This window comes from Crinia signifera, chromosome 2, assembly GCF_055691185.1.
Source record: "Crinia signifera chromosome 2, ASM5569118v1, whole genome shotgun sequence".
Classification (NCBI taxonomy): Eukaryota; Metazoa; Chordata; class Amphibia; order Anura; family Myobatrachidae; genus Crinia; species Crinia signifera.
The window spans coordinates 149,963,895-149,988,597 of record NC_139218.1 but is presented as its reverse complement, the minus strand read 5'-3'; the positions used below and the strand labels follow the sequence as shown (position 1 = coordinate 149,988,597).

Genomic DNA, 24,703 nt, shown 5'->3' with positions numbered 1-24,703 from the left:
TCCCCCATGGAGTGAAGGATTTGCAGGAAGAGAGGGTGGTCCACAGAATCTAGCTTCTCCTGATGTGATTCATTTTTTATGTAAGTTTGAAACTAAGAAACCACCATTGATTTTTTTCAAAGTGCTAATCTTTTTAGTAATGTGTGCAAGGAAGAAGATATTATGGGGGGAATTTACTAAGATGTGAGTTCTATTTCACATGGGATGTTGCTATAGGCAACCAATCAGATAATATATATATTATCTTCTAGAAGGTGCTAAATATATATGAAGTAATTTCTGATTGGTTGCCCATATCAGCATCCCATGTGAAATAGAACTCCCATCTTAGTAAATTTCCCCCTATGGATGTGATGTGTTTGGTTGTTAGACTGGGCCAAGACCATACTTTTTTGCTGTCCTTTCTGGGAGGGTGCAGTTGGGGCAGTACAGTGAGGGAGGCAGGGACAATGCATGGTTTTACTGGGTTATAAGGGGTTGGGATAGGGGGTGGTGACAGTGATTATTCTGGCTACAATGACCTGATGATTCAGTATGCACCATGCTGGACCAACCACTTTACTTGGGTGCAGCTCTGGCTGTTCCGGGAGAGTAGGCAAGTATGGACCAGACCTTGGATAGTCCTGCATTCCCTTCACAATGGAACAATAATTAAATGCTTTAATAAATTCACAGTTAATTATATTAGACTGTAACCTAGTATATCAGTCTGAATTAGATTATAAATGTAATTATCCACGTCTGACTTAATGCATAAATCACAGTTGGCTGACTAGGCACACGTAATATTTTAAAAAAAGGAGCATTTAACAATCATAATCTGTAATTCCATATGTCTTGCAGCCAATAATATATAGAGAGAGGATATTTATTTTTCCAGTGCAAATAAAACGCCTGCAAATATTCAAACCTTTGGCTCAATTGCCTGTGAACAGAGTATCTGAATTTCCATTAACAGGGGATTTGAAATGCTCTGGGTTTTTTTTTTTCATTCTGAACGATGGGGAAAAGCAGTGAAGCATCCTGTAATTAGACTGTGAATTATGTATTTCCGTACTGTCAGCATAAGGCAGCTGTACACGGCCAGAGAATTTCTAGTGGGCGGCTCTCGTTTTTATTCTCAGGACCTTATTGTCTGGCAGCTGAATGTGTTTGGGTAACGATGTATTCAGAATACATGTACATATTTCCATTTTACTGGGTGACTGGTGAAAAATTCTCAGCAACTGCTCAATGTTGACAACAAAGAACGGCAAAACAAAAAATGTTCATGCCTTACTAATACCATGTATAATGCGCTACATTACGAGGATGTCAGTGTTGAATGAATTAGAATTTGCAGTTTCAGATTTTAAGGAAAAACAGTTTTTCATTTATTAGAATTCTGTTGATGCATATGAGAATAACACAATACATAACACTGAGCATCATTTCATCCATGAAAATATATTAGTTTTAATTACATTTATCTAAGAACTTTCTTCACCATTCATTTTACTGTGTAATGCTCCAATCTTCTGATATATTAGCACAATCAATAGGAACGCAGCTGTGCACATCATTAAATAAACTACACATCTATAAAAAGTCAATTAGATCTAAGTTATATGGTATGTGTGCAATTTCGCTTTTCACAAACTAATACTGAAAAAAATATTTTTGGTGGGTTGTAGCATTCTATTTTTTTGTTTGATTTTATTTTTCCTGACTGAATTAGACACAACAGGGCTGTTTAATTAATGGGGCATACCCACGGGGCGATTATAGCCCCATTTCTAAGCCATCTGACGAAATCGCTCCTTGTATATGGCCCCCCGACAACGGCGATGTGTGGTCCCGCGCGTTGCTATCGCCTGACTAGATTTATACTGCATGCTGTATAAATCTAATCATTGTCCGTGTTCTCTCTATTGACTACACAGGCAGTGACAGATTGCTCAGCACACATTGCTGGTGCAGAGATCTGTGCTGAGTGATCTGTGCTTAACTAGATCGCTCAGCACAAAACTCCCATTGCCCCGTATGTAGGGGGCGTAAAGCTTCTATAAGTTGCTTCTTGGATGATGATGTATTTCCATGTGAGCGAATTAGATCAATAAATTAACTGATTTGTTAGCTGAAATATTTAAAAGATAAAACAGTCTGTATGTACAGATGGAGCCGTGGTCAATGGGCTTAGCGCCACATCGAGGCAATCCAACTCGATGTGCTGTATGCCAAGACAGGGATGCACGGGTGTGTGAGCTGCTCGCGAGCGTATCACAGGCATGCGCACCTCATTTGCACAGAGTCGCGCTGAATGGCATGCCAGGAGCCGTTCAGATGAGAGCAACTCCATCTGTAGTGCAAATAGCATTTTTATGTTGAACATTTAAATAATTGTAATAAAGAATGAGACTGATGCTATCACTTATATTAAGTACATTTTTAACTCCATTCCCCTAATTTGTACTCCCCTTCTGTATCCTCACACCACAGCTCACTATCATTGAAGCAGCTCCATTGTTTGCTTCTTTACTCCAATAGGGAATACACATAAGTCATATGGTACTAGGTCCAGCGTGTATGGAGGGAGTTCTAGCACTGCAATCTGCTTCTCAGCCAAAAACGTTTACAGATAGAGCATTGTTGGCTGGTACATTATTATTACATCCTGATAGAGGATGAAACTATTTTTCCACAACTTTGGCTTCTTTATTCTGATTCTTTTCAGTGCCTACAACATTTTTGTAGTACTTAGCTAATAGCCTGTCATGTCAGTTGCCCACCCCGGCGCCCACGTCACCGGGCGATTTCCATGGGAATGCCCAGTGTTTTCATGGGAACGCTCATGAAGCACTGGGTGTTCCCTGCCTGCATCTGCACATGCACAGAAATGTGTCTGCGTTTGCGTAGACACACCCTGTCGGTGCCCGTGCAAACAAATGGTCTGGCCGAATGGACCAGAATAAGGGCCTATGTTTCATCACAAGTAATAACTAAAAAAAATGGAAATCCACTTTGATTTGTTCCAAAATGTCTAATGTGCTTTTGATTTTTCTTTCTGCTTGGCAGTGAGAAGCATTGGAACCATCATAGCAAAATCTTTTGTCATGTTCTTGATGCAAAAGTTGCCTAACAGATTCTTTGGCTATGTTTACCATTTCTGCTATCTTTCAGATGCTGTTCCAATGGTCAAGTCGAATAATTCTCTTTTTTATTAATATTTTCTTATTTTTTGATGTGCACGTGATATACACGCTCAAACACATGTACAAGTGACAAACAATATGCCCCGTAAGTCGCCCCTACCATACGGAAAGATTCAATTAGCTTTTGGTTTAGTTTTTCAAAAAATGTGAAGTCATCAGTTGTTCTATTTTTGAATTAAGCATTTTTATGGTAAAAGCCAAGGAGTTTTTCTAACAGTAGGTGGGAGATGAAAAACAACTGGACAAAAACTGACAATACAAAATTCAATTGAAAGATGTACACAGACATAAAATTGAACAGTGCAAGTTTTATCCTTTTATGAGGGGGATAAAAGCCTGGAGAGGATTGAAAAGGGAGAAAGGTAAGGGCAGGGCAAAGATGTTTGCAGAGGTTTGTCCACAAGTCAGGAGAACAAAACTATGGAAACCTAGGGGATTTTATATGTTGAGAAGAGGTTGGGTAAACACCAAGTCCAAGAGGCATGTGAATTTATGCAAATATATTACTTAGGATACTTGTAATATACTCCTTTTAGTAAATAAGCTATACCCGATTACATACTGTAAAGAGGAAATAAGTCTTTTCCAGGAAGCCACAATTAGGAAAGTTGCAGCATACACATGATGGCAACATAATTTGAAGACTGGTACTTATGTAGTATCTGGACGCCCGATAAAAAAATCGGGTCCATCGCATCGATCGTATGCGATGCGATGCGATGGACCCGATTTTTTCATCAGATTCAATGTTAAAATGGAGTCCATTTTAAAATAGGATTCTATGGGAAAATGGGCCCATTTCATTTCCCCACTATCCAAGTGGGCATGGAGTTGGATATAAACCTGTGCCCGAAGCGTGGCGAGCGAACGCAGATTTCTTAAACAGTATTCTGTGTCCGCTCGCCGCGCTTCGGGCTCGGTGGCTCGCTACGCTCGCCACAGGTTTATATCCAACTCCATGCCCGCTTGGATAGTGGGGAAATTAAATGGGCCCATTTTCCCATAGAATCCTAGGTACTTGTGTATTTTGGCGGCGCCCATCGGATCGCATACCATAACGCATATGATGGTATGCGATGCGACGCGATATCGTACGATAGTGCACGATGGCATACAATTTTGAAATTGTATGCCATTGTACATGGCATACAATGCCATACGATGCGATGCGATTAAACATTGTATAAGCACCCTAATGGGTGCTTATACAATGTTAAGCACCCTAATGGGTGCTTACAATGTTAAATGCACCCCCACGCCACCCCCCCACTATAAACGTGAACCCGAAGCGTGGTGAGCGCAGCGAGCCCGCGAGGGGCGGCGGTACGCGTCCTACGACCTTTTCATACCCCCACTATCCACGTCGTCGTGGAGTTGAGAATAGAATAGTGTGGCGAGCGCAGCGAGCCACCGAGCCCGAAGCGTGGCGAGCGCAGCGAGCCCCGCGTGGGGACGCGGATACCTGTGAAGCCCACGAAGGGACGCGTTTACCTGTGAAGGTATCCGCGGCCCCTCGCCACGCTTCGGGCTCGGTGGCTCGCTGCGCTCGCCACACTATTCTATTCTCAACTCCACGCCGACGTGGATAGTGGGGGTATGAAAAGGTCGTAGGACGCGTACCGCCGCCCCTCGCGGGCTCGCTGCGATCGCCACGCTTCGGGTTCACGTTTATAGTGGGGGGGGTGGCGTGGGGGTGCATTTAACATTGTAAGCACCCATTAGGGTGCTCAAAAGCACCCTTTAGGGTGCTTATACGATTTTTTATCGTATAGGGGGTCAAAATCGCGTCGCATCGCATGCCATCGGGTACATGGCATGCGATGCAATACGTTCATCGTACGACGGACATCGGGGGCGCCGCCAAAATACACAAGTACTGAATCCTATGTTAAAATGGACTCCATTTTAACACTGAATCCGATTAAAAAATCGGGTCCATCGCATAGCATACGATCGATGCGATGGACCCGATTTTTTTATCGGGCGTCCAGATACTACATAAGTACCTGAAGACTTTTTTGGAAAATCTAGGATATGCAGCGAGAGCATGATGTATTTTAAGGCTTAAGGAATCCTTAAGTTAATGATTTAAGAAACCAAAGATAAGACCTCTTTCCAGAAGGGTTTAGGGCAGTTTCAGTAGACATGCAGAAAATACCTGAGCTGTGCACAGTTCCATCAACAGGAGTTTGAGTCATATGCATAGATGAAATTGCAATGGTGGGACCATAATACTGTCATGTGTGGCATTAATGGATGACATCGAAAATGTGAGTACATTGTGTTGAGTCAAATCATTCTACAAACTATAAATCCCATTGTGATTGAAAACGGTCCTTCTCACTACAAAGTGGCAGATAGAAGGGAGGGAAAGAATTTTGATGTATGACCTTTAGAAAATGTACATAGATGTGTGACCACTGAAGCTGGTCTACTGTACACTGAATATATGTAGTAAGCATGTTAAAAAAAAAGCCTGATCTGAAGATAGTGGTCAACTCTAACACATTGGAAAATGAAAGGAAAACCCATGATTTTGGAGGGTGGGTTAGAAGCAAAAAATTCACTCTTTACCACATAGAGGACATGTGAGTAGAGAGGCCTGGAAGAAATGGCCAAATTAGAGAGAGAGAGAGAGAGGGACTTTCAAATGTGTCCATAAGGCCAGGGAGGTTAAAGGGAGTGCAATGCAGAAGGCCTTCGTATAGTGGGGAGCCACAAAATGGAGCACAAAAGAAAACTGATAACTTCCAGTGTGTCAGTGTACACACTGGGCCTTATTCTAGTTCACTCTTAGAGGCAAATCCCTTCTTAGCTGGACAAAACCACGTGCACTGCTTTGGGTGAGTTATTTTGTTTCTGTGCAGGGTAAATACTGACTGCCTTATTTTTACACTGCAATATAGATCTCACTGAAGAAAAACCCCACCCAAATCTAATTCTCTCTGCACATGTTTCCTCTGCCCCACCTGCAGTGCACATGGTTTTGTCCATCTAAGAAGAAATTTGCCTCTAAGAGTGAACTAGAATAAGGCCCACTGTGTGAGCCTTGCAGATTAGTAGTATTTGGAAGTTACATATGCCCTGATGACCTGCCATAAAGATTTCTGCAGAATATGCACTTGGATCCTTGGCTTTTTAGCAGACCAAATAAACTGCATCACTCATTTAAAAAAAAAAAAAAAAGGCACAACACTCATTTTTTAAATAAAGTCACAACCAAAAGTAATGGGGACTGCGTGGAAAGGCTGCAACAGGTGAGGGAGGTTTTATCATTGTACAGTAATTGAGATGATCTGAGCCAAGTTCACTCTGACAAAATCCTTCTTAGATGGACAAAACCATGTGCACTGCAGGGGGGCAGATGTAAAATGTGCAAAGAGAATTAGATTTGGGTGAGTTATTTTGTTTCTGTGCAGGGTAAATACTGACTGCTTTATTTTTACACTGCAATATAGATCTCACTTTGAAGTAAACCCCACCCAAATCTAATTCTCTCTGCACAAGTAACATCTGCCCCCCTGCAGTGCACATGGTTTTGTCCATCTAAGAAGGATTTTGTCAGAAAGAGTGAACTAGAATAAGGCCCATAGTGACATAAGCTGTGTACACACGGGGGCGATAGGGGCTGAAATCGCTGGAAGTATGGTCGCAGGCGACCATATTGCCAGTGATGGGAGTGTGCCCCAGCGATAATTAGCCAGGTGCGCGCTCCCGTTTTCAGCCACATTCTAATCGCTCCTGCGACCAGCTGATTACCTCTGCGGCACCGGCAAAGGTTCCCTTTCATCAGCGACCATCTCTGGTCGCTGATGAAAAGGAGAAACTGAGCAATATATTGCTCAGCCATATATTTCTCAACAATATATGGCTGAGCAATATATCTCCCCCGTGTGTACGGGGCTATAGTGTTGTGTGACTGAAAACATCTAAGTCTTCTTACATGCATTTATTTTGAAGTTAGAATTGATCAAGAAGTGCTGGATCTCAATAAGAAGTTTTAAAAAAGAGGCTAGGGTGTTTATCAATGGAAGATCATCTACATAGAGTGCTAATTTGTGATTATTTCATGACATATAGAAACCCATTATATCTGGATTCAGACCAAATTATCTATGCAAGGTTCTTAATCGTAAGGGCAAAAACTAAAGCTGACAGAGGGCAGCATTACATTAAGCCATTCACCACAGGTAGAAGTACAGTACACCCATTAACTTGGGCCATAACAGAGAAATTTGTTCCGAAAGCTTTATACAGCAAGAGCCCTCATCCATATGGTCAAATGCTTCCTTTGCATTTCAAGAAAGGAAAATAACTTGGAAACCTGCAGTTTAAAAAAAAAAATGTTGATAAAAGCATAAATGGGTCAGTATTGTCTGCAGCTTGTACAAAACCCACCTGGGATGGGAAAACTAACTTTAACCTACTGTATTTCCAAGAGTTTTAGAGATGATCTTAAGGTCCATATTCAACAGCAATATTTGATGATGGCTACCACAAAGGGAAAGATATTTTCTTTCTTTGGGAATAACAGATATTGTTCCTCTCATTATTGCAAGATCAAAGGAGCCACATACCATCTAAAATTAAAGTAAGGAGGCAGGGTAACTTAGGGGGTTATTCTAGTTCATTCTTTCTGACAAAATCCTTCTTAGATGGACAAAACCATGTGCACTGCAGGTGGGGCAGATGTAACATGTGCAGAGAGAATTAGATTTGGGTGGGGTTTTTCTTCAAAGTGAGATCTATATTGCAGTGTAAAATAAAGCAGTCAGTATTTTCCCTGCACAGAAACAAAAAAACTCACCCAAATCTAATTCTATCTGCACATGTTACATCTGCCCCCCTGCAGTGCACATGGTTTTGCCCATCTAAGAAGGATTTTGTCAGAAAGAATGAACTAGAAGAAAACCCCTTAGTGATCAGTATGCTAGTAAACCTCATATACAGTAATAAGAGGAAGGGAGGCCATTCAGGCAAGGAGCAGAAGCCACTTTCATGGAGTTCTCCCTTCACTCCAATAAAGTTAGGTAAATGTAAGGGTTGTTCAGGCTCTGTACTTATAAGATAGCATTCAGGTATGTGCCACTGTTACTAATCTAATAGCAATATGAATCACAATAATTCAATAAATCAATGCTTTACATGCCTTCCTGTACTCCACCTCCATTTACCATGTACTACCCTGTGGCCTCTTCTTTTGAAAACTTTTTCTGTGGTTGTGTAGTATTTTTTTTAGAAACACTAATTTTTATTTTTATTAATGAAAAAATAAAGGAAAAAACAGCAAACGTATACAAAAAAGACACGCTTTGTATATAACAAATAATACATGCTGTAACATATTCAAGAAAAGTAAATGATGAAATAAAGAAAATAAATACAGGAGGGGGGAGAAGAGAAAAAAATTAAATGAAAAGATCAATAAACACAATATAATTCAAGTAAAATATAATGAAATATCAGTGTGGGGAGAGGGGAAGAGCGGAAATGATACCAGGGGACCCACATCTATTGGAATGTTGTACAGCACTATTTAATAAATTTGTAACATAGAAGCAAGAAAATGAATGCGGCTGAACAAAGCATTTTGTACACACTTCCAATTTTTAGCTATCAGAGATTTAGCAGCATTGCATATATGTAATGTGAATTTATCTTGAGGCAAACTTACCTCTGTAACCGGAGCACATAGTGGTCTATGGGTATTGAACCTGATATAGGCTTGCCAAAAACCTAAGAAACCAAGGACCAAATTTATGTCCAAAATCTTGAATAATCAGGCAAGACCACCACACATGAAGAAATGTACCCACTAGGCCACAATTCCTCAAGCACAGATTCAAAGAAGAAGGAAGGGTAGATGGAGTGGAGCTTAGATGGAACAAAATACCATCTGGTGTAAGCTTTGTAAACATTTCTCTCTGATAGCAACACTTATAGAGGCATTAGCTATTCTCAATCTTATATTTGCCCAATCCTCATCATCCAACAGGATGGAAGGTCTGAGTTACAGGTTAGTACATGTGGTTCCCGATCCGGTGGGTCGGGGATTAGAATGGATCTATGTATAATAGCATTGTTACCCTTACGACCTACTGAGGATTAGCAAAGACATTCCAATTGGGAAAACTCCCTTAATTTGCTAGTGGGAAATTGGGAATTAACAAAACTCACAATTTGTGTATATCAGTACTGATAGGATTAAAAGAGTACAAAGGTATTTTGTAGATCCGAGAAAGATTTTGGGGCAGAATGGCCTTTTATATGGGAGAAACTCTTGATCTATAGTTTTTCCGTAATTTGGCCATAGATCTATTAGTTCCCGGAGGAAACCTAGGATGATTCCAAACAGGGGACATAGGAGAGGGAAGCATGGCTAATGGTGTGTACACACGGTGAGATTCCCTTTGCTATTCGGCTCGAGTGCTATGCAATCTTTGCTATCTCTGTACTATTGGCATACAATTCATACAATCTACATTCGATTTGTACTATATAGTCATTGCAGCCCTGTCTATATGGGTTTTGATTTGTGCTGTCACAGGAGCGCGCATCGGTATCGCAAGGTAAAAAACCTGTGTGATCTGCATACGATCTGCATGCGATTTTGACTATATAGTCAAAATCTCATGCTGATTGTACCCATGTGTACACAGCAAAAGTCTAATGAGGTGCAAAGCTTGTTTCATAAGCTAATGGTACACACTTGTACAATGTGCATGAGATTTTAAATATATAGTCAAAATCTCATCTGGATCGCATGCAGATCACATGGGTTTTAACCCTTGCGATCCCGATGCGTGCTCCCGTATTGCAGCCAGAAAGTCTTGGCTGCATAGACTATATAGTGCAGATCTGGACTATATAGTCTAAATTGTATGCAGATAGTCTAACTTATATATACAGTATAGTCTAAATTGTATTATAGTCTAAGTTGTACAAGTGTGTACACACCTTTAGAGTGAAACAAACAGACGGAATCACTTTGACTGATGCTGGCCTAAGTGGTTTGGTCAGCCAGTCCAAACCATCTAGTTGACCCTTTTGAAGCAGAGCATTTTCTAAATTGACTCTGAAGGGAGCGCCCAGAATAAAGGAGGCCTGCGCGTCTGCAGATCTGTGATGTTGAGACTGAGGCGGCCACTGGCAGGCAGGGGGAGCAGCTCCTTTCAGGCTGATCCCGTGCGGTTAAGAGAAGAGAGGCACAATGCAGCCATAATGCGGCAGAGCTGCCTCCTATATTTATAGTGAGGCACTGGGCTGGCTGTAGGCAGAGCTGCAGAGTGCAGCTCCTCTCACGCAGTTTTCCGGAGACTATTTTGGCAGGGGGCAGCAAAATTTATAGTTACGCCACTGGCTGCAATGTTTCATAAATCTGCAATATTCTTAAAGAAACTGTGTGTTTGTGCCTCTGCTTTTATCACTTTGTTTAACGTATATTGGCAAACAATATTGAGAGCTTTGAGTTAGTCACAAATGGTTGGAAATGAGTGAAAATTAATGTTTTGAGGTTAATAATATTGTTACCACAAAAAACATGGCCAAATTACATGATTTTAGCTTTTTTTCAATCAAGCAAACCATAGTTAAGGAGAAAGCTAAATTTTTATTGCAAACATGAGGAGACATGAAGCAGTAGTTAGTCATGCTTGTTAGTGTTATACATCTGTAAAGTAGTTCTATATACAGACGTGTCCGCAAGGATTGTTGCTTCGCTATGCATCACGGCATGTCACGCTAAATTGTACCTTCTGGACCCCATGTAAAGTTAATGAATAGCAGGTGCACGCATCTATGAGGAAACGTCTATATTTCTTGAGATTTTATCCAATGCGAATCGCGGGCAAAAGGTAAGGCATATTGGTTGCAAATAAATCTAGTTTATAAGATATTCGCCTCAAAGTGGCACCCAGAAAATATGGATACATGAATGAATAATAGGCACTAATTTTTCTAGGGATAAAGCCTGTTGGTGCCATCTCGGGATGCAGTTAATATCCCGGCGGTCGGGATCCCGGCGTTCAGAATCCCGACGCCGGAATCCCGACCGCCGAAATACCGACACATTCTCCCTCCGTGGGTGTCCACGACACCCCTGGAGGGAGAATAAATTAGTGTGCCGAGCGTAGCGAGGCACCGGGCCCGCTGCGTGGCGAGCGCAGCGAGCCGGCAAGGGGGGGCGATCCACGTCCCCCCCTTGTCGGCATTTCGGCTGTCGGGATTCCGGCGTCGGGATTCTGAACGCCGGGATCCCGACCGCCGGGATTCAGTACTGAATCCGCCATCTCTGCATACAGCAAAAGCACCAATAATTGTCTACAGTTTTCTGTGCCAAGTGCTGCGTGCTTAGGTGTACTGCCACATCTTGTTTAAATTACATTTTTATTGATGAGATAGATTTGGTTATATATATACATTTGGATATATTTGGACAGAATTAACACTAAAAAAACTAAAATATTTGCAATACAAATATATGTGTGCATCCATCATTGCAGTATTGTAATGTTTAGCTATAATTAAGTAAGACCAATCCAATATACAGTATTAAGTTACATCCATGAAAAGGCCATGTTCTGGATATTAACAAACCCTATATCAGGCATGTCCAAACTATGGCCCTCCAGATGTTGTGAAACTACACATCCCATCATGCCTTGCAATAGTTTTAGCATTCCCTAATAGCAAAACTGTGCAAGGCATGATGGGACTCGTAGTTTCACAACAGCTGGAGGGCCATAGTTTGGACATGCCTGCCCTATATAATGAATATACGAATAGTGTCAATTGTATTCTTTAATTGCATGTGTTACAAAGAAACACCTTAGTAACACTAAGTAAGAGTTTTTAGGTTGTACCATAATATTAGGTGTGAACATTATAGAAAAGTTGTATTTAATGTAGGCGATAGGGTACTGATGTAGGGTAGCCAGACCTTCTAAAATTTTTTAGTTGACTTTTCTTTGTGTGTCATTTCTGCCCAGTCCATCATAAATAGATATGATACTCTCGGATGCATCAAAGTTAATGTAGGTGTGTCTTCGTTAATCCATTGCAAAAGTATTATTTTGTTGGCTGTTGCTGCCAATTTTGTAAGTAGTATGCGGGTACCTAGTGGAAAGAGGCCCATTGTAGTAGACTGATATTTATTCCAAAACGCCCATGATTTATTCACAGTAAATTTAATACATAATGGGGGTGATTCAGGTTGGTTTGGAAAAGCAAACTTCTTCTTTAATGAACAAAACCATGTGCACTACAGGTAGGGCTAATGTAACATGTGCAGAGATACATTTGTGCCAGGAAGTGAATATGGAAGTATCACTTGGGACATTTGTCTGTATATATTATAATAGGGCCCAACAAGTTATTACAGCATAAACAAAAGATTAGTAAGTAGATAGCAAGATTTTGCTGGTGAAAACATCCAGGTTAACTTTTACAGAGCATGGAGAGATTCGTCATGGGCACTCACATGTAAGTGCAACATAGTAAAGACATGGAAATACGGGTCAGCAAACCCTGAAGATGTGTCAGATACAGTATGGTAAATTGCATCTCTGTTGCATATCACATACTCTATGCTAAAGAATGGAAGGAGTTGAGTCCCATATGCTGGGAGCACATATCCACAATACCGGACCTACCCATACGCTACATATAACATCACATGTTAAAATACATGCAACGGAAATAAAGACACATAAATGTAATGTATATCTTAAATGTATATTGGTTTGTGTGCTGCAAAAGTTTACATTTAACTCCATATAAGCCCTAGTTGATGGTTTCTTTGCACATAGTATTTTGAAATAAAGACTTTCAGTATTTGTACATATAACCTTCCTGTTAGGCGTGCTGCTGCTAGTTTTGTTATGAAGCTGTTTCTAAGCAACCTGTACTGGGTTTTCAGTGCATCAATTACACCTGCACTGATCCACTGCTCCCTGCTGGTTATACAGTACTTCCTCTTTTGTTACCCAGTGAGTGTCAGCAGTGGCTTTGCACTGTGCAGTCTGTTGGTCAGTGTTCCAGCCTGAGTTCCCAACAATATGCCTGCTGTCCAGAATCCATGTGCAGCTGCCTTGCCTTAGTTTGCTGTTGCATTTGCTGTCTGCCGCTGGTCCCTGTTTTAAGTCCAGCACCAGTCCCGTGTCCTCTGCCCAGCCCTGCGGTAGACCAGGAGGTTGCGATAAGTGCCCCCTCTTTCCATCATTGTGCCCTACTACTATTCTGTGAGAGATTCTATTTAGAGTTATATTGTCTCTCTTCCAGGTCAAGTGTCTTTTAAGACACTTGGGGCCAAATGTAATAGGGTGAGAGTTTCAGAAAGTGAGAGATTTTGGGAGAGTTTTTCCCTTTTTTTTTAAAGCGGCAATCAATTACACTGCAAAACCAGGATGATTTTGCCATGCAATGGATTGCTGCTTTAAAAAACATGGGAAAACTCTCCCAAAATCTCTCACTTTCTGAAACTCTCACCCTATTACATTTGGCCCTATGTCTTTGTACTTGTTCATTTTTTTGTGTAACATTTTCATGCATTGTTGCATTTACAAGCATTATACTCGCGAGTTACTTTTGTTTAACATCTTCATGCATTGTTGCATTTACCAGCATTATTCTCGTGAGTTACTTTTGTTTAACATCTTCATGCATAGTAACATTCATTAACACTGCTTGTGTGTATGTTCTTACAGTATTTCCTATACCTGTATTGCAGGATGGTTTTCCATATTTTGTATGCAGAGCAGTGGGGTCATTATTTCTGTGGTTTTACCTCTTGACTAGGCCTCTAGGACCCATTTGGGGTTCGTTCCTCAAATTACTTATTAGGAACAATTCTGTTTGCTTGTTTGTTTACTCAGTTTTAGTTAGTTTTTCCTCTTGTCCACTTTAGAGGTATTAGGTACCTTGTTCCCTTTTTAGACCTGGTGGCACCATCCTAGGGCTGGACCTAATTCGGCCCCACAAACTTGGCTATTATAGGTGAAGCCTTAGTACTGCAGGTGCCTCTGGGGGGATTAATAGAGTCAGATGTGGTGCTGTGGTCAGTCTCCTTCCGTATTTGTACACGGGTACTCCCCAGAGTCATAAAACATACATTGAAATTAAATATGTAGTCAATAAATAAACAATACCAACTGATTCTATGGGAAATTTACTTAAATAGTAGTTCTACTGAAGATGTGATTTTTCCCATAGCAACCAATTAGCGTCTACTTATTTATTTAGCACCATCTAGAAGATAATACTGTGTTGAATAGAACGCTCATCTTAGTAAATTAACCCCAGTGAATTTAAGCTTAAATAACTATAACTCCATTGGCTGACAGTCATTTTCAAGATGTGAGTTACCAGATTAAAGAATTATGTAACATTTACAATATGCTTAGTATATAAATGCCTTAGTATATGAAACAACCCACTGCAATGATTCCTTAACAGTGTGTTCAGGGTATCTTCTATTGGAGAATGTTACATCGAAATATGTCTTCCCATGCATCCTTGATTTAAAGATGGGAACCCGGCAACATGGAGATGATGCATCAGAGGAAAAGAAAGCTCGACACATAAAGAAATGTGCTCAGAGCACATCTGCAAGTCTGGGTGTGAGAATTTGCGGCATGCAAGTAAGTGAATACCTTACAGTACATCCAAGACCATGCTGCATAAATTCATAAGCCCAAATCCTTCTATTGCTCTTTGCTTTTCTGTACATAACATTCTAACATCTCAATACAGGAGATACAGTATGAATAAACAGGGAAAAAAATGTAACTACAAAGTTAAGTAAATAATAGAAATGATATTCAATGGAAACTTGATGTTCTAATTAGGCGACGGAGAACATTGATTGCATTGACAGCTGTTAATCCCGATCTTATTTGTACTCTATGTATGGCTCAACTTTCCTTGGAACACGTAGGTGCGTGCCATCCGGGCCAGTAGTATCTATCTTACAGAGGTATAAATGTAACATGATTAGGACACATATATAAAATACTACATTAATTTAGGTTTAGTCATACATAGAGTACTCATGTTTAAACACTCACCGTTCTGGAATTCTGCATCGGCACTGCAGCTGTGGCAAAAATCACCAGGAATATGGCTGCGTCAGCACCATGTTTACAGATGCCTGTATAGTTGACTGGGAGAATGCCAGAATTACTGCGTTATAGAGAGCACAGGCCCTGTACAGACTGCACGTGGTCCACCTCCTCTGTTAATTCACCCCTGCATCAAGAATATGTGCCACTGATATTTATATAGTTCAGTTATAAAAATGATGTGTTAAAAGTATTACAAGCTCATATAACTATGCAAAAACGGAAAATATAGAAAAAAATGACAATGCACACATTGCAGGCGCACATTTACCTGATTTATGTCCAAATGAATATTAGCCATGCAAAACAAAATAGCCTCTTTGAACTATTAGAATACAACATTTATTGCAGTTATAACTGTAGCACCCCAAGGGTACTAATGTTTCCTGTATTTTAAATTGTATACAGTATATCTGTGAGATGGTATAATGGATCTAGATTGTTTAAAAATTTGCACCCTATTATATGTGTGATTTTTGGCCAAATATCGCACATGTGACGTGCTATATGGTGCAATTTTCTAACTGTCTATAAAATAAAACCCTATTATATATCACTCTCTACCCTGAGTTATGATATCCATATAACCCTTATAAGCAACAGAAGAAAAGTGTCAGTATTAACCAAACAGGAAGTGAGAGAAAAAAACAATTGCTTTCAATTGCTACATTTTTCTTTTTTACCCCCCTGAATTCTGGCACACAGCACCAAGTGGCAGTTATATGTGTCCCTGCCAAATTTCAGCTAAGTACATCCAAAGATATTTGAGGTGTGTCCCCTTAAACACCATGCCCCATTAGAATTCTATTTATTCAATTCAGCCTTAACCACTTCAGTGGTGGCATTTCCTGGGGCAGGACATACCTACCAGGGCAGGTTTGTCCTGCCCCAGGGAAACCCACCACAGAAGCTGCATATAGGGGTTTATTCTAGTTCATTCTTTCTGACAAAATCCTTCTTAGATGGACAAAACCATGTGCACTGCAGGGGGGCAGATGTAACATGTGCAGAGAGAATTAGATTTGGGTGAGTTTTTTTGTTTCTGTGCAGGGAAAATACTGACTGCATGATTTTACACTGCAATATAGATCTCACTTTGAAGAAAAACCCCACCCAAATCTAATTCTCTCTGCACAAGTTACATCTGCCTCACCCGCAGTGCACATGGTTTTGTCCATCTAAGAAGGATTTTGTCAGAAATAATGAACTAGAATAACCCCCATAGTGCTGCAGCCAGAAGCAGCAGCAGCGCCGAGCAGCCACTCGTAAAAGTTATATTATGAGTTCACTAAGGGGTAGAAGGGAGCTGGCATAATGGAAGCAGAGTTTAGAGGCATTAAAGAGTGGCATATAAGGGGGTCTTGAATTTAATTTGTTTTTGGCTAACTGAAAAAAACAGACTTTACTATTCAGTTGCGACCATTTTCGACTGGTTTTTAATCATGTTTCACTTTTTATAAGAGATAAAAAGTGCATCGGCGAAACATGACTAAAGAACAGTTGAAAATTCATGCAATATTAACAAAACATGTGAAACAGTGAGTAATTTGCAGATCCATGTGTTTTTTCGACTGCAGGATTTTTAGACAGTCAGAAAACTGTCAGTTTAATTGAATAGACTGAACTAAAAATGGCATGAACAGAGGGTTTTTCAACTGTCAAAAAATCCAGCACAGCATGGGACATTTTGCATTCCTATACCATCCCACGAACTGCTCCTCCGATTCAGGACACCAACCACAACACCCAGCCCACAGGTATTGCTCCTGACACCAGAAACCACAGATCTAGATTCAAGCAAACCCGACAGACATTCAGATATTGACCTACCCAACCCCTGAGCGCCAGCACTACCCTTTCCTTTTTTCATTGCTTTAGGAGGGATCAGGACTGCCCCTGCACCAGTGCAGACAGCTAAGGGTTGACACTCTCAGATCGCTGTGCAATCACCCCCCTTTCCAAATAGGAATCAGTAAATACGCCATATTATAAAATCTGCCGTATTTGTATTTTGGGAAACATATGACCATTGGAGGTCGTACTCCTTCCTATTAAGTAAATTTCCCCCAAAGGGTTAATGTGTCATGCAACCACCACTGCGGGCGGGGGGCGTGGGGAGGCGGTGGGTAGTCTTGCCCATGGTAACACCCAGCTTTTCATGGGTGTCCCCATAAAAACACTGGGCATTCACATGACGCGGGTGCCGGGGACAGGCAGCTGACATCACCCTCAGAGCATCTTAGTTTTGCACGAGCCTTCCACATCATTTGATGGTCAGTAGCCTATGGGTTGTTTCCTCATAGGCTGTGAATGGATGTTTATGCTAAACATCCATTCACAGCTGTGCAGGGGAATTCACCGAAGCAGCACTGCGTGTTAAGCGGAATAACCCCCTTTGGCACTCCAGAGCATGAGCAGTGCAAAAACAAATAAGATATATTGCACAACCAAGCGTACTTTTTCTGACAATATTGGCTTAACCCACAAAAAGCATCATGAGGCCCCGCTTTCACAGACTGTATTCATATTGAAAAAAAATCAAGATCAAACAAGCTTTTGATGACCATCTGCTCAACTGGAGATTTCTGTCCCTTAGCTCAATGTAGGACACCTGCATTGCAGGACCCTGCCTTGTAACAGCCTAAACCTAACCCTCCTCCCCCACAGCCTGACCGTAATTCTCCCAACTCCTCCACAGCCTAACCCCAGTTTTGCCTAAACCTTTCAATTTGCTAATTCATTTTGGAACTTTAGTCATGCGAGGTGCAATAAGTAATGGAATACTGTTTTGTAATGAAATAAAAAAACAAGGTATAAACTTTGGTGGATAAAATACGTGAAATCTGCTTTTATTGTTTTTTTTATATGTGGTTGCACAGATGCAAGCAAGTCATCATGGTCCAGATGTATCAAGCTTCAAAAAGTGATAAAATGGAGAGTGATAAAAAAACAGCCTATCAGCTACTACCTGTAATTTTTCAAACACAGCCTGTAACATGGCAGTTAGGGTTTTTTGGCTAGCTGTTTATCACCATTTTATCACATTTTGAAGCTTGATGCATCTGGCCCCATATGGGCAAAAATCCTAATTTTCCTTTATGCATGTGGTATGAAGACAATTAAAACTGACTTGCGCTAAACTCTGCGACAGCCCCAAGGATTTCAGATGAAAGACATCAAAATGAGTGGAATTTTAAAACAATTGCAACCATACACTTAAAATTTTAAGTGTAAATAGTAGAGATCTTCAGCTCCAGAACTGAGCTCCGACTTTCTGAGTTTGACAAAATCCGAGCTCAGTTAGGTTTACCAAATGTTAAATAAAATATGAAGCAGCATGTCAGTTTCCCATGGTTGTTGGATCTTGTGTCTGTATTTTATATAATGGTGGATAGAACAGAACATACAGTATATCATCTGTTTTATCTATAAAATTAGCAAAATATGATGTACTGTAAAGCAAGGAGAAAGGACTTCACAAGTGCAGTCAAACAGAAGGAAAAAATGAAAATATAAGGTGGGAAAGGGAAGAAAACTAAATATAAAATGTGTAGGTGTAATCCTTCACCGCTTTGAGTCTATGTCAATCAGTATTACAATCAATATAGTCTGAAACTCAGTATTATGCTAAAATATGGAAATAGTTTATTGTTGCATATAACTGATTTTAACACAACAGCATGCAATTCCAGAGTGATTAGCAATCAAGAATCAATACTCAAAATTCTTAAATATGTCTTCCATATTTTTTTGTTCTGAGGGAGACCCGTAATCAAGTTATATTCAGAATTGATGGCCAGTCTCACTGCAGATAGATGTCACATGGCTCTCTGTTTTAAATATGTGTAAAACTCCTTTTCAGGTAAAAGGTATTAAGGTATTAATGTACTGTATAATTAGGATGAGATTGGGGGATCCTGTATTTTAACCAGGTTGTAAAAATTTGGTGGGGTTAGATATTTCAGGTAAAAGGTATTAAGGTATTAATGTACTGTATAATTAGGATGAGATTGGGGGATCCTGTATTTTAACCAGGGTGTAAAAATTTGGTGGGGTTAGATATTGGGGGGGGGGGGGGGGGGGGGGGGTATTCTAGTTCACTCAGAAAGGCACAATCACTCTCTAATGGACAAAACCATATGTATTGCAGGTGGGGCTGATGTAACATGTGCACAGAAAGTTAGATTTGGGTGTTTTATTGTTTTAGTGCAGGGTAAACACTGGCTGCTTTATTTTTATGCTGCAATAGAGATATCAGTTTGAAGTACACCCCCACCCATATCTAGCTCTCTGCACATGTTACATCAGCCCCACCTGCAGTGCATATAGTTTTGTCCATTAGAGAGTGATTGTGCCTTTCCGAGTGAATCGGAATAACCCTAATTGTGTCAAATGTAGCTGTCCCAGATTCTAAAGAAAGTATTTACTGAATGTCCTTTTGTTGGGAAACCACCTATCAGTCCATATGGAAGATAAAGAACAACTTCTCCTCAAAAAGGACCAGAGAGTGAAGGTCCAATGTTGCAGAATACATTTTTTACCAGCAGGAGAAAGTGTCATCGCTAAGTCTAAAGACCATTAATCACTTCTTATTCACCTAGATCTCTCTGCTGCCTTTGACTCTGTTTACCACTCTCTTCTTTTACAAACACGACTATCCCTAGGTCTTCAGGACTTATCCCTTTCTTGGTTCTCATCCTACCTCTCAGCTACCTCTATCAGTTGGAGTACAGCAAAGCTCAGTCTAAAGCTGGGTACACATATATGCAATCATCGGGCCATTCTTCTGTTCTGGGACGAACGGCCGTTCAATTGCATAGGTGTGTACGCTGTCCCGATTCCTGCTGTGCGATCGATAAACGGTCTTGTCCATCCATACTCGGTCAGTTGAAGGTTCAGTATTGTTTATTATTCATCCGACCGGACGGGCCCATATCGGAAAAAAAGTACAGTGTGTACTCACGTTCTAACGATATGCTGGCCGTTCTTGCGATTGTACTCCGAAAGCTGGAACGTGTGGGCGTTGACTAGCTTCATGATCTCTCCTACAGCACAGCATGTAAACAAGAAGCGTTCACCTCTCCCTCATTACATTTTCCTGTCATAACATGTAAATTTAAAGAAATAATGGATGAAATACAGTATGTATGCCTTCATACCCATTATTCTTTATAGCATTTCAATAGGGAGTATATATTAAATATACAAATATATATATTTGGGGTGCGTGTCTACATGTAGTCAGATGGTGGGGTGATTAGGGACAGACGTATGGCAAACCGCTATAGAGATGGGGTGCGCGTCTACATGTATTCAGTGGCTGGGTGACTAGGGACAGATGTACGGCAAATCCCTATAAATATGGGGTGCGTGTCCACATGTAGTCAGCCGGTGGGGTGACTAGGGACAGGCAAATCCCTATAAAGATGGGGTGCGCGTATATTATTTTGCATATCTTTATTTACCTTCGTGTATTGCTCCTGTAGAACTTGGGTGATGGCATTACAGGTCTCAGGCATTATTAGTTCCAGAGCTTGAGAGGATATAGCGGTGCTGTACATCAAATCCGCAAAGGTTGCTCCCAGTAGCCAGGAAACGTAGCAATGCCACCAGTCTCTGCTCAGCTGAAATAGGCCTCCTGAAATAGGTGTCCTCTTTTTGAATTAAATGGGTAACTAATGTCATGAAGGTAGGGTCATCCATGCGAAGATAATTCCTGAAGTCATCAGGGTTGTTCTCCCGTATCTCCTGTACCAATGGCATATGGGAGAAGGTGTCTCACCTCAGAAGCCAGTCTCTGGTCCAGCAGCTGTGATTCTTGCTCCTCTTTTTTTTTTTTTTATAGACTGCAATGTTGTGGCCATAGCAGCAAGAATGCAAGTGCAAACCTTTCTTTTCCTCAAGCTCATGATGGAAGTGATAGAAAACAAACGGAACGAACGAACGAACGTACGTGCATGTTCTCTGCACAGCCAGCACTGATGTAAAAAAGAAATCGCTTTTGTTTAGGTTCTGTACTCATGCCTCTTTGTTTTGGTATGCCCTTAACCCAGCCCATTATGATAATGTTGTTTATATATGTGTCAATAGCCCGAATCGAGAGAACGTGTACGGTGGTACAATCTTTTTCTTGCGATTGTTTGGACGGGTGTAGATCGGACATCGCAAGTAAAATTGTATAGGTGTGTACGCGCGTATTGCCTGGTGTTTGTGGACGGTCGGTCGCGTGTATGGTTTATCGAACGCTCGCAAGAAAACAGGGATTGTATAGATGTGACCCAGTTTAAGGCTCTTTGCTTTTATCAATCTATACCACATCTCTTGATAATCTAATCTGCTCTTTTGGATTTCTGTATCATATGTACATAGATATTTAAATGTACCTATCCTCCCCAATATGTCAGCATCTGTATTGGTCTGTGTCACTGAATGCCTTTCAGCCATTTCAACTTGTATGTCATCTCACTACCTCAAATTTAATATTCCCAAAACAGAATTAATTATACTGCCCAATAGTATTTACCAGCCTGATATCTATATCACTGTTGAGAACAGGACAGTTAATACTAGGGTTGCCACCTCTCCTGGATTTCCTGGATTCTCCCTGAATTGGTGGCAACCCTCCAGGACATTCTTGCAGTCTCCCAGATTCCAGGATTCTCCTGGAATCCAGGTGACTTTGAAAGCCTCCACAGCCTCCCAATTGAGTGTGCACACTGTCAGGGGCATAGGGAGGGTGTTCCAATGGAGCGCGAGCTCCAGGCACCAGAAAGGCCACAGGGCATGTACAGTGTGTCTCCAGCACTTGCGAGTTGCTGCCCGCCCCACAGCTTCCTCTGCCTCCAGAAATATTTAAACAGGGCTGCAGGAAAGGAGAGGACGGAGGAGCACTGTGTAGCCAACAGTTTAGGATGCTGAATTAACACTTTCTCCCAAAAACTGAGCCACAGAGGAGAGATAAGCCGGCTGCTACTTTGTATCAGTCCTATAGAAAAGCTGTCTGTGCTGTCAGCTAAGGAAATGATGAGGCCAGTGTGGAGGGGAGGATTTAAGTGTGGACGGTCAGTGTTTGGGGCAGATATGCATGTTAGAGAAGTGAGGGGGTGGGGGAGGTTGCTGTGAAGTTGTTGTCACTGCTGTCAGGGTGAGGGGAGGATGTATGAGGTATCTCTGTGTAGGAGTTGTCAGTAGGGCAAATTTGTTATTAAATGTAACAATAGGCACTTCAATACATGTCTGTATTAGAGGCCATGCCCTCTTTCACAAAGAAGCCGCACCTGTTTTACAAAGCCATGCCCACTTTTCCAGGAGCGAAGGTGAGAGAGTTGGATCTCCAGGAATCGAAGATGCCTGAGGTGGCAATCCTAGTCAATCCATCCCCACAAGCTTGCTGCATAGGTGTCATCCTTGACTCTGAACTGTCCTTTGTTCCCCACATCAAATCTGTCTCAAAATCATGTTCCTTATATACAGTGGTAGCTCCAGAGGGGAGGCTGCAGCACAGTGCAAAATTCGAATAGGGATGGTAGTTGCTGTGCTCTCATATTTAAATTTTGAACTGTGCTGCAGTCCTTCCTCTGAAGCCTCCCCTGCACATATCAAAACAACATTATTATGACCATATCATACACAAGACACTTAAAAAACTCTATTCCATGCTGTCATCATCCCATGTGTTGGTTTAATGTAAATGGTTAGTAACCAAACTGCACCAAAATACATACAGTACATCTCTTTGATATCTAATAATATCTACATACCCACCCTCTTTGCTCTTTACATGATCTATATCTGTTTAGCTATAAAAGGGGCATGCTATTCATTTCTGTATGTACAGTGCATAGAGTAGAGCAGACACAAAACTGTATAGAAGCAGCAATACATACCGAAGAAATCAACATGTTAATTTTCTTCATAAGCTGATTTGGTGCTTAACATCACTGGAGAGCCATGATCTTCTACAGCTGGGAGAAAGTGCATTGCAGTATGTCAGTGCAGGAGGTGGTCCCTAGGAGACAGCAAGAGCTGCGACTGACCTTTGTTTACCATCACGGAGTACAACTATGTGCAGGTTAGAGAAGGAAATAGGCTTCTCATCAGGATTTATCAGCTTGATACTCCATGGAAAGTTTAGCCTGAACAAGATTTTTTCATGCTGGGTGCCCCATCAGCAGTCTCAATAGCAGAAGGAGGCTTGCGACTGGTGTCACAGCATACTGGACAGTTTTAATGGTGGTTGCTCCAACTGTGTCTGGAAGATCATCAGTGGTGATAATTCCTGGCTCTAGAGTTTTGACCCTGAAAACAGTTGTCCCAAGAGACGCCAGTTGGAGGTGTGCCAACACAGAATTCCAAAAGGAGCACAGTGTGGTGAAGCAGATTTTGGCTGTGTATTTGGGCAACATCAATCATGTAGCAGTGCACTATCACTGTGAACTGATTCACCAACCAATGCCTGCCACAATTTCTAAGCGCTATCCAATAACTTGTGCTTATTGTGCCCTTCTCCATCATAACAATGCACTTGCCCACAAGTCCAGGAAAGTGGTGGATTTTCTGTTCCATGAAGGCATCCAGGAGCTTGGTGATCTGCCATAAGGTCCAGACTGGCCCCCTGGGACTACTTTGTGTTCCCAAAAAACAAGTGCAAGATGCATAGGATCTGTTTTGAGTCACCGTGGTTTAAGTGGAAACCTTCATCCATGATGTAGAAGACATACCTGTACCAGACTGGTCCACAAAGTGGTTTGAGTGCATGCAACTTTGAGTAGACTCCTATGGTGAATACTTTTTTAAATATAATACCTTTCGTGCATCCAGAAACTTATTTCACAACCCTTGTATAAAAGCAGAATAAATGCAAATTTGGAGTAATCTGTCTAGAGGATTCTCTACATTGTGGATCACTCTAAGGTGGTATTAATGATACTTCATGAAAAGCTTGCCCAATAAGTACATTCTGAAACAAAACATGTGGAACAATGTGGCATTTGAAAATAAACCAATATTTTTTAATGTGCAACCGCCACAACTATTGACACTGCCTACTATAGGATGCAGGGTCTTAACCAGTAAAGGTATTCACCAATGCCTGCTGTGTGACAGGTTGGACTTGGCTGCCTTATTGACCAGGTCCTAGATCCTAAAGGGGCATCAGTCTTAAAATTTCTGGAAGTGCTGCAATTTTTTTTCAGTTCACATTGCAACAGAGATAATCATTTTTTACAACTGCTATGTACTAAATCAAACTCAAAGGGTCAATGTCCCTGAGAGGTATATAATGGGGGGTAATGGAGGACTCTTTCACATTTTTGAAAGCTTCCTCTTAGAAAATTAACACTGCACATGCGTACAGTATCAGTATCAGTTTCCATAAGCTGCTGTCCTAAACCAATG

The 24,703-nt window shown here is 41.1% G+C and overlaps 1 protein-coding gene across 3 annotated transcripts in view; it reads left to right on the top strand.

The window, feature by feature from the left end:
• The window catches only part of IP6K3 (inositol hexakisphosphate kinase 3), a 211,538-nt gene that overhangs the window by 89,605 nt on the left and 97,230 nt on the right, over nt 1-24,703 (top strand). For all 3 annotated transcript variants that reach the window (XM_083173105.1, XM_083173104.1, XM_083173106.1), the window contains one exon: nt 14,652-14,827. In XM_083173105.1, the coding sequence (XP_083029231.1) occupies nt 14,652-14,827 (176 nt within the window). The remainder of the gene's footprint in view (nt 1-14,651; nt 14,828-24,703) is intronic.